Raw genomic sequence first — 12883 nt, 5'->3', positions numbered from 1 at the left:
GTGTTCACCGGCGATCTTCCAACATAAATCGGGAGATGGCCGACTATCTCTCAAAAGTGGCGAAATCGGTATAATCGAAAGCGGCTTTTTTGACACCATCGCTGCTTTCCCGTCGCCGCGTCGCAAAAGTTCAAGGGGGCGTGTTGGCAGCATAGTGAAGGCAGGACATGGGCAGGTATGGGCGTGGCTACCAGATGGTCGGCTTTCGTGGATAATGGAAAAAAAAAAGCGGCGTTAAGCAGTATTTCGCCGGGTTTACTTGGTCCTTTTATTTTCACGACCAAGTCTGAAAAAGGTGCCCCAACTGACCACCAAAGGGAATGGGGGATGACCTCCCTGTAGTCCCCCAGTGGTCACTAACCCCCTCTCACACTAAAAAAATAAAAATAAAAAACTTTTTTTACCAGCCTGTATGCCAGCCTCAAATGTCATACCTAGCTCCCTGACAGCAGTATGCAAGTCCCTGGAGCAGTTTTTAATGGGTGCAGTGCACTTCAGGCAGGTAGACTCAGGTCCATCCCCAACCTACCTGTTACACTTGTGGTACTAAGTGTTGAGCCCTCCAAACCCCTCCAAACCCACTGTACCCACATGTAGGTGCCCCCCTTCACCCATAAGGGCTATAGTACTGGTGTAGAGTTGTGGGTAGTGGGTTTGGGGGGGATTTGGGGGGCTAAGCACCCAAGGTAAGGGAGCTATGCACCTGGGAGCTATTTGTGTATTTTTTAAACATTTTTAGAAGTGCCCCCTAGGGTGCCCGGTTGGTGTCCTGGCATGTCAGGGGGACCAGTGCACTAGAAATGCTGGTTCCTCCCACGTCCAAATGGCTTGCATTAGGACATTTTTTACATTGACGTCTTTGGTTTCAAAAATCTCTAAAAATCAGAAATGTCCATGTCTAGAGACATCCAAATCTAGGAACATCCAAATTTAAGGATTTGGACGTCTCTGATGGTATTTTCGAAACAAAAGATGGATGTCCATCTTTTTTTGAAAATATGGGTTTCCCCGCCCCTGGATTTCACTGTTTTGCAAGGACATCCAAATCGCAACTTGGACGTTTCTTTCAAAAATGCCCCTCCATGGTAATCCATTTATTGCTGGGTTAGACATGTACATAATGTAGATTAGTAAAAGGGCCCCTAGATGCAGTTCCATAAAAAGAAAATGGAATGGTATTTTCACCAAAACACATATGAAAAGAGATGACCTGAATATGTGTACACTAAAGGAAAAGAGAGATAACAGAGATATGATTCAGATAATATACAAACAAATCTTTTTTTTCAGAGACATGGAAGTGGTAAAACTAGAGGTCATGAACTGAAGGGTCGACTTTGGAGTAACATCAGGAAGTACTTTTTCACAGAGAGGGTGGTGGATGCTTGGAATGTCCTCCCCAGGGGAAGTGTTAAAGACAGAAATTGTAACAGAATTCAAAAATGTAATGTATAAACCAGTGGTGTAGGCAAGGGTGGGCCTTGGGCCCACTTTGGGCTCAGGCCCACCCAGAAGAAGCACACCTATCGTGTGGCTGGCAGGGATTCCCAAGCCCCACCAGCTGAAAACTCCCAACAACTGTCCCTCCTGCATACCTTGTAAATAGCAGATGGCATGCAGGTGAGACAAGGGGAGACCAAATCACCTATGGGACAGGGAGGGATTCTTCTGCCCACCCATCTTGGGTCCAGGCCCACTCAAAGTTGGGTGTCTGGCTACGCCCCTGGTATAAACACAAAGGATCCCTGTATGGAAAGATAATAGAATCAAAATAAAACTTCTCAGTGTTTAAATGACAACTCCAGTAGTAGCGAAGTAAGGCAGGTGCTGGGCAGACTTCTATTGTCTATGTCCCAAGTATGTAAAGATCTGGATTAGCTAGAGTAGGCAACAACTCCAGTAGTTTGGAAGTAAGGCCAGTGATGGGCAGACTTCTGTGGTCTGTGTTCCCGAAATGGCAAGCACAGATCAAGATCAAATATGTGTATTTTATATCACATGCTATGAGTGTATCTCAGAGGGGGTAGGGAAGACATCTTAAAGTTTATACCGAGTAAAACATTGTCAATTAGCAACATTGTTGGGATTGTGTTTAATCAAGTATTGACAATAAATGTGACTACGCTGCAGCCAAAATTATAAAGCCACTCCGTCATGACTGCATCAAATATAACTCTATATGTGGTTGGCTTTCTAGCTGCACAGAGAGTCAAGGTGCAACTCTGGCCACTTTGTTGGGCAGGCTGGATGGACCTCTACTGTGTTGCTATGTTTGGATCTCCAAGGGTCAAAGATATATATTTTTTTCTTTTTTTTTTTTTGGTTTGTTGATAAATGTGTTTTACTGAAATACATCTTTTTCCTTATGTCAAATATCAAAAAGTAGTTGTCAGCAGACAAAATACATGTATTTCTGGGATTACTGCAAAGGATTATTAATTGCAAAAATGTGATGATATAGTGGAAGCATAATCTAGTGATAAGTGTTTAAAAAGACCAGTTGAGCAATTCAGCAGCATGTATTAGAACTGCAAGAATAAATGGCAAATGGAAAATATGGAATGCTAGAAGTACTAGAGGAAAATGTAAGGGACTGCACAGCTGAGTCAGACTGACAGGCTGCAATGAAAACATCAACAATAGAGTAATAATTATATCCTAGTAGAACAGAAGCAACCCTATCTTCAAGTCTATTTTACAGGCTGTGATGATAGATTTAACTAGTAGCTAGGTCTTTCTGGCAGGATGCAAGTACAATAAGAACTAGCTGGTCAGTTTTAATGGGTTTGCCTAGCTATAGCCAGCTAAACATCTGCAGCTCAGTTTTTTTTTTAATTGAGTTATACAGTCATCAGCAGTTGGCACTAGCATTTAATTGTATTTATTTATTTTTATGTATTTATTGGTATTTATTAACTGCCTGTATAAAGAGATTCACCCAAGGCTAATTCACTCACCACTGAAAATTACCCCGCCCCAAGATTTTTAAAATGCCTCCTCATTTACTGGCTTACTCTGTCTAGCTATCTTTACAGAAAATGCAAATTTAGTTGGAAAAGGGGCAGTCTTAAAAATGTTTTTAGGCTGGGTTTTCAGCTTGTGCTGGTTTTCTGCATTAACCAATTAAATTTAGCTAGACAGTTCTGGATGTGAAAGCTGGTTTTAGGAAGTTCTCAGATTTTCAGCCAAGAACCAAGCAAGTTAGGTTTGGGTGAAACCTTGACTAAAGATAAATTAGTAAATTTACTCTAGAAGAAATACAGAGGGGTAGGTCTACTAAACTGCACTAAGCTCTACCTAACACATGCTTAGAGTGTGTGAAAACACTTACCACAAAGCACATTAAAGTGCTAAGTATTCTATATTTATGGTGCTGAAAAAATTGGCACCAAATAAAACTGCACTTAGCGCTATTCTATAAACCTCGCCTAATGTTAGGCACGGTTTATAGAAATGCGTAGCAGCTGTTCCCGTGCTGCCATTTACGCCAACTAAAACCTGATGTAAATGCCCACATCTTATTTAGGCACGGATCAGGAATATTCTGTTACAGTGCATGCAATTTTCAGAAATGCCCATGACCTGATCATGCCCCTCCCATGGACACACCTCTTTGTGATCCACACATTAGAATTTACATGTACCACTTTACAGAATACGCTTAGAAAGTTGTACATGTAAATTCAAATTAGTGCCAATTAGTGCTGATAATTGCTTGTTAGTGACCAATTATCGACACTGATTAGCTTGTTAATTAAGTTGCACGTGCAACTTTAGTCGCTGTATGTAGAATCTGGGGTAAGCGTGCATTGCCTGGATTTTTGTATTTAATTTTGGAGGGGGCATGTTAGGGGTGGGAAATGGATGTAGACAAACTGTTCAGCTGGCATGTTGATATTTGTGCATGCTAACTGGTTAGCAGGTCCACAATAACCCTTTTCAGTGTTCCTAATTTCAACTGTGGTTAATTTGTGTTGGTGTTTTGGAAAGTTTGTAACTGCATAGATGTTTCATTGCTATCAGAATTATTTTACTAGTACTTGCTATGTTTGTTTCGGTGTGCAATAAAGACTATCCACAATGTAATAACAACAAAATAACCCTCTGGACATCCTAGGTAGCAAGTTAAACTCCCCATGCCCATCTGTTAGGACATGGATGCTCATTCCCCTTCTGAAATGTGGAATGAATGTCTCTGGTTAAAGCCTGCCCAATCCCCACCTAAAACACATCCACACTACACACCCTTGTCATTGTTCAGTTTTAGAGTTTTATATCTCACTTTTGTAAAATTGGGATTTAGACATTACATGCAATATGAACATTTAAAAGGTGAATCCAGGATGTCTAAAACACAAATATCTCTTGTAAAATAAGCACCATTATGTGGGAGTCAAATTATAGATGTAATATAGGTGCATAGATTTTTTTAGGAATCCAAAATTAATAATTAAGCCTCTTAGCCTTTGATGAATATGGTTGTCCAATGTGATCAATGATCCATAATCCTTCCATCTCTCCCACAAACAGAAAAGAAAATCCTGGGGGGGGGGGCCTTCCAGCATTGCATAAGTACATAAGTACAAAGGTCCATTGAGCCCAGCATCCTGTTTCCAACAGTGGCCAATCCAGGTCACAAATACCTGGCAAGATCCCAAAAATGTACAAAACATTTTATTCTGCTTATTCCAGAAATAGTGGATTTTCCCCAGTCCATTTAATAACGGTTTATGGACTTTTCCTTTTAGAAGCCATCCAAACCTTTTTAAAACTCTGCTAAGCTAACCGCCTTTACCACATTCTCTGGCAACGAGTTTAATTACACGTTGAGTGAAGAAAAATTTTCTCCGATTTGTTTTAAATTTACTACATTGTAGCTTCATCACATCCCCCTAGTCCTATTATTTTTGGAAAGCGTGAACAGACGCTTCACATCTACCCGTTCAACTCCACTCAATATTTTATAGACCTCTATCATATCTCCACTCAGCCGCCTTTTTTCCAAGCTGAAGAGCCCTAGCCGCTTTAGCCTTTCCTCATAAGGAAGTCATCCCATCCCCTTTATCATTTTCATCGCCCTTCTCTGCACCCCATCCTTCCTACCATGTAACAAGTATGGCCCAGCAATTCTACTAGTCATTAACCACTAGCCTCCTCATTTGTCTCCACCATTTTTAAACTATGGTGCTCCCAACAGCTCCTCTCACTCCTCCACCCTTCCTACCCATCCAAAGTTCAAACAATGAGCAAAAGCCATCTTGATTTTGCCCTTCCTCCCCAGAAATTCACCCTTCACTGCAGTTCCTATGAATAGTCGGTAGAACATAGATTTCTGCCTTCCAGCTAGATGTTCATCACAGCTCTGAATATGCACCTAAGATCTTCCTTGTGTTTCCTTCCCTGGCCACTTTAGGAGCTTAGTGAATTAAAGTCATGGTTGGCTAATGCTCAGTTAAAAAAAAAACATACTAAATGCTTAATATTATAATCTTTTGTTCCTATTCAACACAATTTAAAGAAAATTTAAAAAGCAATATAAAAAGATCAATTTTGTCAACATTAATGGTGCTGATACATACTAATTATATTTTCTTACAAACATAAAATAGAAGAAAATCTGTAGTATAAAAGTTCTAATCATCCCTTTTCTCTTCATATTTTATTTTTTTTAAAGGAAGAGTTTTTTTTTACTGTTTAATACATTTTTTAATGTTTAGTATGTATATTTTTAAATATTTAATACATTTTTAAAGGCTGGTATTTAATGGCATTTTCCCCACAGGCATTATCAGGACTGCTCTGCCAGATATGAGCAGGGAAAACAGGGAACATTACCAAGTGGTTATTCAGGCCAAAGATATGGGAGGCCAGATGGGAGGATTATCTGGGACCACTACAGTGAACATCACACTGACGGATATCAACAACAATCCTCCTCGATTCCCTCAGAGTAAGATGCATTTAATAGTTATGTTGAAAAGTCTCTTTAAATCAAGTAGTTTAATGGGCACCATTTGGGATATCTTTTCATTATTATACATTCACTTACTGTTCTCTCTAAGCTGAGCGGGAGTCCTCCACCTGTAGTCCAGCTAGTGGAGGGGGGTGCCAAGTCACCATCACATTTTCAATAGTGAAGGACAGGCAAGCTATGCAGGACTCCAGGGAACCTGCCTGTCCCTAGTGATTGAAAACACAGGGGGTTCTTTTACTTAGGCATGCTGGTGTTTTCAGCGCACGTTAAAAATAGGCAAGTGCTAAACGCTAAAGACACCAATGTATTCCTATGGGCATCTTTAGCGTTTAGTATGCACCTATTTTTAACGTGCTAAAAACGCCAGCGCAACTAAGTAAAAGACACCCACAATATTTAAGTACACCTCCCCACACACACACACACACACACTGGCAGCAATGCAGTTGGAGGACTACCACTCAGGGGGTCTTTTACTTAGGCACACTGGCATTTTTAGTGAACGTAAAAAATAGGCAGATGCTAAATACTAAAGATGCCCATAGGAATACTTTGGTGTCTTTAGCGTTTAGCATGCACCTATTTTCAATGCACCCTGAAAACGCCAGCGCGCCTAAGTAAAAGCCCCCTCAGTTTATAAGGAGCAGTACATTCACTATAATGTTTGTTTACATTATAGAAATAAATTTATGCTATGCTTTTGGAAAACCATGTAGAAAATCAGTGTATTCATATATTTGGACTTGCTCTTTGGTATTTGATATCATCTCTCCCAATGTGTGTAAATAATGTACAAAGAATGAATGGTTTGGAAATTCAGATTAATCATATTACAGAAAAAAATAAACCATTTCATTCTCAGCCCAAACTTACAAATCCTGAAGTGCTATCAGTAGTGCAGTCCGAACTGTCACAGTACCCCTAGAATCAATTAGAAGATCTAGGTAGCGATATCTAGCTAGAGATAGATAAATAGATATACTGTACATTTATGTATATCTCTATAATCTGTCTAAATCTATATCTATAGATCAGGTGTTCTCAACCAAGTTGTCATGACACACCTAGCTAGTCAGGTTTTCAGGATCTCCACAATGAATATGCATGAGGTAAATTTGCATGCACTGTCTTCATTGTATGTAAATCTATTTCTTACATACTCATTGTGGGTATCTTGCAAATCTGATTGGCTTGATGTGTCCTGAGGATTGGGTTATTAACCACTGAGATATATATATGACAGTGTTTATCTATCAAATTATAGGGGCCCTTTTACTAAGACATGTAAGCGCGTCTGCACGACCTACATGTGTCAATTTGGAGTTACCGCCTGGCTAACGCGTGGCCTGGGCAGTAATTTCATTTTTTACGAGCGTTTGCTACGTGTGCTGAAAAATAATTTTTGTTTTCCTGTGCCTGGTGGAAACTAGGCAGTAATTGTCGTTCTATGTGCATAGACGATTACCACACAGTTACTGTGTGAGACCTTACCACTAAGTCAATGGGTGGCGGAAAGGTCTCAGACCCAAAATGGACGCGCGCCAATTTTTATTTTGCCGCACGTCCATTTTTGGCAAAAATTTTAAAAAGGATTTTTTTTTACAGGTGCACTGGATCTATGCGTGCCGAAAACATGAGCCTACACTAGCGCAGCCCATTTTTCAGCACACCTTAGTAAAAGAACCACATATATAGATAGATATAGATATAGAAGATAGATATATACCTATCTATATCTATAGATAGATAGATAGATAGATAGATAGATAGATAGATAGATAGATAGATAGATAGATGAGTCATGTCCACGGGGAGTTTCCAAAGATTGGCAACATGTAGAACAAAGCAAAATAAAATTGACAGCTGTCATTCAAAAAGTATATACAGTGCACTCCATTTAAGTGCATGTCGGATAAGCGCATGCTCTGTTTAACTGCATGCCGTACTTCAGTCCCGTTTTTGGCGCTATCAGTTTCTAGTCAGGAGCAGACTGTTTCCTGTCAGTGGTCCACTGCTTATGGAGAAAGCTAACCAGCTAGCTAAAAGTCTTGGACTAACTGAATTCAAAGCCACTGTTGGATGGTTGGAAAGATGGAAGGAGAAGAACAACATAAAATTCAAGAGACAGCATGGTGAGAAACAAGAAGCTGATGACTTTAGTGCTAAAAATTGGGTTGCTTCAGTTCTTCCTACCATCTTGAACGAGTTTGCACCTCGTGACATTTTCAATGCTGACGAAAACAGTCTCTACTGGCGAGCGATTCCTGATGGAACACTTGCATTCAAACATGCCAAAACTACTGGAGGTAAAATGTTGAAGGACCGACAGATGATCCTCCTTTGCTGCAATATGGATGGGACTGAGAAGTTGGAACCCCTCGTCATTGGAAAGAGCAAACAACCCTATTGCTTCAAGAAAGTTAAGCAACTTCCTGTGTCATCCGAGGCTAATGCAAATTCATGGATGACTGGGGACATTTGGAAGCAGTGGCTAAAGAAGTTAGACACTAGAATGCGGGCACAAAAGCGTCAGATTTTGTTGCTTTGTGATAATTGTGCTGCACACAGGGATGATGTCAGGCTGTATAACGTCAAGGTGGTCTTCCTGCCACCAAATACTACCTCTCTGATCCAACCTATGGATCAGGGCATAATAGCCAATTTCAAACAACATTATTGGGCTCTTGTGCTACGTCATCTGATGAGTATTATGGATGACCAGACTAGCAAGGATAAACGTGTTGTTGAACTGGCTCATAATCTATCACTGTTGGATTCCCTACATATGCAGAAGGAAGCCTGGAATCATGTTACACAGGCAACCATTGTGAACTGCTACAAGCTTTGTTAAGGATGTGGAGAGGGACGAAACAGATGCGGCTGTTGCATACACGTCAGATGAAGAGGTTATTGACATCCCAGCCGGTGTTACTGAAGAGGAGTTTCATCGCTATGCAGCTGTTGATTGCGATCTACAAACAGCTGATGACAGCACTGATGTTGAGATATGCGCCTACATGCAGGCAACAACGGCTGATGATGAAACAGATGATGAAATGAGCAGTGAGGCATATGCTGACAAAATTCAACAACCTCCTCCTGTCACTTTTGCAAGAGCGCTGGACAGTCTCAACACCGTGCAGGCCTATCTGGAGGCCACTGGATGTCAGTGCTATGACAGTTTTTACCGTCTGGCAGGCGTAGTCTATGGAACTCACAGACCCAATAGTGCACAGAGGACTATAACTGATTACTTCAAGTAAGCCTAACGTCAGTTAACATAGACTGTATACTGTACGTATAGTAATAAACAGTACTGTACATGTGTTTATCAGATGTCAAGCTTCTTTGGATTGCAACGGTTAAGTGCACGCTCCGGTTAACTGCATGCATTTCTTTGGTCCCAGACCCTTGCACTTAAGCGGATTGCACTTTACTGTAAATTGCTCCTGTGTTTCTATTGTGATCATGGGCAAGTCACCAAAGGCGCACTGAAAAATGACTTGCGGTAGTGTAGGCACAGGTGTTGGGCGTGCGATGATCCATTTTTTAGTACGCCTCTAAAAAAGGCCTTTTTAAAATTTTTGCTGAAAATGGATGTGCGGCAAAATGAAAATTGCCGCGTGTCCATTTTGGGTCTGAGACCTTACTGACAGCCATTGAACTAGTGGTAAAGACTCACAAGGTAACCGGGCGGTAATGGCCTACGCAAGCCAAATGGCACTTGGCGCGTGTCCATTATGCGTGCTGAAAAATAAAAAATATTTTTCAGACATGCGTATTGGATGCACGCCAAAAATGAAATTACCGCAAGAGCCACGCTGTACTCGGGCAGTAACTCCATTTTGACGTTCATTGGGCATGCATAGACACTTATGCGGCTTAGTAAAAGGACCCCTAAGGGTCCCGTTTACTAAGCCGTGCTAGAGGCACGTTAGTGCTTTTAGTGTGCGCTAACCATTAGCGCACGCTAACTGTGTAGGTGTCCACAATATTCCTATGGGCGCCTACACAGTTAACGTGTGCTAATTTTGTGCATGCGCTAAAAATGCTACCACACCTTAGTAAACAGGGCCCTAAGGGTTTCTTGTACAAAGTCACGTTAGTGATACCCGAGTGGCATATGAGAGGAAGCCCATAGGAACTGAATGGGCTTCCTCTCATTTGGCACACCAAGAATCGGTAGCGCAGCTTTTGCTAAGCTGTGCTAAAAAGTGGCCTGTGCTATGACTAGTGAATGGGTTTTTCTACATGCTGAGGCCATTTTTAGTGCAGCTGAATAATGGCTGCATTTTCCTTTTTTGCAATAATTGCCATGTGCTAATTGTCCCCTTTAAGGACTCACACGCTAGGCACATGCTAATCTGTTAGCATGTGATGTAGCTGCACTAAACGATTAGTGCTGGGTATGCCTACTCTCTACCCCCAAACACTCCCCAGCACTAAAAAATTTTTTTTTTAGCATGTGGAAAGTACGCACAGATGCCAAAACTACTGTGGCACGCTCAGGCGCCCGGCAGGAGTGGTCCTGCGGTAAGCACACATTAGTGCTTACCACAGCTTAGTAAAAGGGCCCCTAAATCCTCCATTTCCTTAGGTACAAACTCAGATTGTGAGCCCTCCAGTGATTAAAAAAATACCCACCATACCTGAATGTACACTGCTTTGATAGGTGTCCAGTTTGCAGGAGATTTATAAGAAATTAATGACATATTTAATGGCACCCTGAAATCATTATAGAATCCCCATTATTGTGCCAGCATCTTGTTGCCAAGTTATAGAATTACCCCATTAATGCATACAAATTTGATATTATGCATGTTAACTTACAAATTAATATGCACAGAATCAAACTGCATGTATTAAATAATTATAATGCGCATTCAAACAAATGTGTGGAATTGACAATTAAATTGTCAAAAACATCACAACAAAATCTGAAAAATGCAAACATGAACAGAAAAATGTAGCCCTTAAATATCACTAGGAAGTATGCCATGTATGCCATACACAGCCAAAGAAATTTTGAATTTCTTGTTTGATACAACTACTAAGCTGGATGAATAAAGAGCCATGCTTTTACTTCCCAATGTTCCTGTTACAAATCATTTACGGTTATTGGTTTGCAACGATATGGAAAATGTCAATGACTCATCAACTAAAAATGAGCAGAAAAAAACATAATAAGTCATATTTTATCATTTTCCAATAATAGTGCATGCTCTTTCGAAGGCATGTGCACTATTTGCAAAGAAGACACCCATTGTGCATACGCAAACTGTTGTGCATGTGTGAACCATTGTGTATGTGTGTATACGTTGCATTCTTTTAGAAAGAATGGGGGCTCTTCTTCATAGTGTGCCTTTTTTCAAAAATATGCACTCAGGGGCCCTTTTATTAAAGGGTTGGCATGCAGCAACACGCTTGCCGCTTGCCAGTCTGGAACTACAGCCAGGCTACCACAGGAGCCCAATGGTAGTTCCAACCCCCAGTGTGAACCATTTCCGGTGCTACAAAAATAGTTTCAATTTTTGTAGCACCAGTGCTTACCCGGCGGTAATTGAGCAGTGCCGCATGCTGCCTGGTTACCGCCAGGTTAGTGCAGGAGCCCTTACCTCCACCTCAATGGGTGGCAGTAAGTGCTCCCCGAAATGGCTGCATGGCAAGTGGCTCAGTTTCCGCTTTTTCTTGTTCTCAGAGAAAGATAGCCTTTTACCTGCTGTGGTAAAATGGGGCCTCAGCGCACATCAAAAACATGTGCTGATACTATCGCAGGTCCCCTTTTACCGCAGCTTAGTAAAAGGACCCCTCAATGACTTTGCTTCCATGACAAAAACAAATAGCCACATGAAAACAAATATAACAAACATTCCCAGAAATGACAGAAAAGACAATTTTCTGGCTGCAAATCCTGACTGGATATGTGTGTGAATTCTCACTTATTTATTTATTTATTTATATATTTATTTGTGTCATTTATGTACCATTTTCAATAAACAAAGCTTTCCATTCCATCCCTTTGACGTGATACAAGCTAAATTGCATCAACTGGGAGAACATGTGCAGGCAGTGTCATTTATGAGGTTTCTTAGGCAGATGTGGGAATGGTGGAGGAAAACAGCGGGGAGCACCAAAGGACCAAAATATTTCGTGACATTGGTGGGAAATTGGGACATTCCAGAAAGCCTTTCAAATTTGACACCATCTTGGGTGTCGCTACTGCTTTGGGGAAACATTTCCCAATATTTGAGCAAGTAAAATGACTGTGAAACCTCCTCAATACCCTTGTTTCTACTACCAGGAGGCTCAACATTATGTTTATGCAGAAGCCATGCAATTTACCACTCTAGGTCAATTCTCAATGAGGCTGCCTGCTCAGTTTAATAAGCTATCTTTATGGAATAAGATTGGGCAGGAGGAGAAGCAGGGGAGGTTTTTTGGAAGGCCTAGTGCACCAGTGGGAGGAAGATATAGGGAGGAGATGCCTTTGTACTAGATGGAAGCTATTTTGAGAAAAGGGTTTAAGCTGTCTTGCAACGTGGGGGTACAGGTGATTCATTACAAAATTACCCATAGTGTATATATAACAAAGTGGCAAGGAAATCAAATGAAAATGAGGGATAACGATGAGTGTCACTGATGCCAGCGATACATAGGTACATTTTTGCATTGATTTGTAGAATGCATAGAGTCTATCCAGGTAGTAGAGGAAGTAGTGCAGCTTGAACTGGAAGAGAGTTATAGGGTCTTGGGAATGGTGGGGATATCAGATTGGAAGAGGCGGTTTATACCGGTTGCCTGCCTGTTGATGAAGAAGTGTATATTATGTTTCTGGGTACGGGCAGAAGCACTCCCTGTGCGATTGTGAGAGAGGAGCATGTTGATTGTGGATGTTTGGAAAATATGTGC

The 12883-nt window shown here is 41.1% G+C and overlaps 1 protein-coding gene across 1 annotated transcript in view; it reads left to right on the top strand.

Moving 5' to 3' along the window:
- LOC115460245 (cadherin-9-like) overlaps nt 1–12883 on the top strand; it is a 253498-nt gene that overhangs the window by 140217 nt on the left and 100398 nt on the right. Inside the window, exon 4 of the mRNA XM_030190055.1 lies at nt 5783–5950. Coding sequence (XP_030045915.1) covers nt 5783–5950 — 168 coding nt within the window. The remainder of the gene's footprint in view (nt 1–5782; nt 5951–12883) is intronic.

Source organism: Microcaecilia unicolor, chromosome 1, assembly GCF_901765095.1.
Source record: "Microcaecilia unicolor chromosome 1, aMicUni1.1, whole genome shotgun sequence".
In the NCBI taxonomy this organism is placed as follows: Eukaryota; Metazoa; Chordata; class Amphibia; order Gymnophiona; family Siphonopidae; genus Microcaecilia; species Microcaecilia unicolor.
The sequence above is the reverse complement of the archived record's forward strand: the minus strand, read 5'-3'. Positions and strand labels throughout refer to the sequence as shown.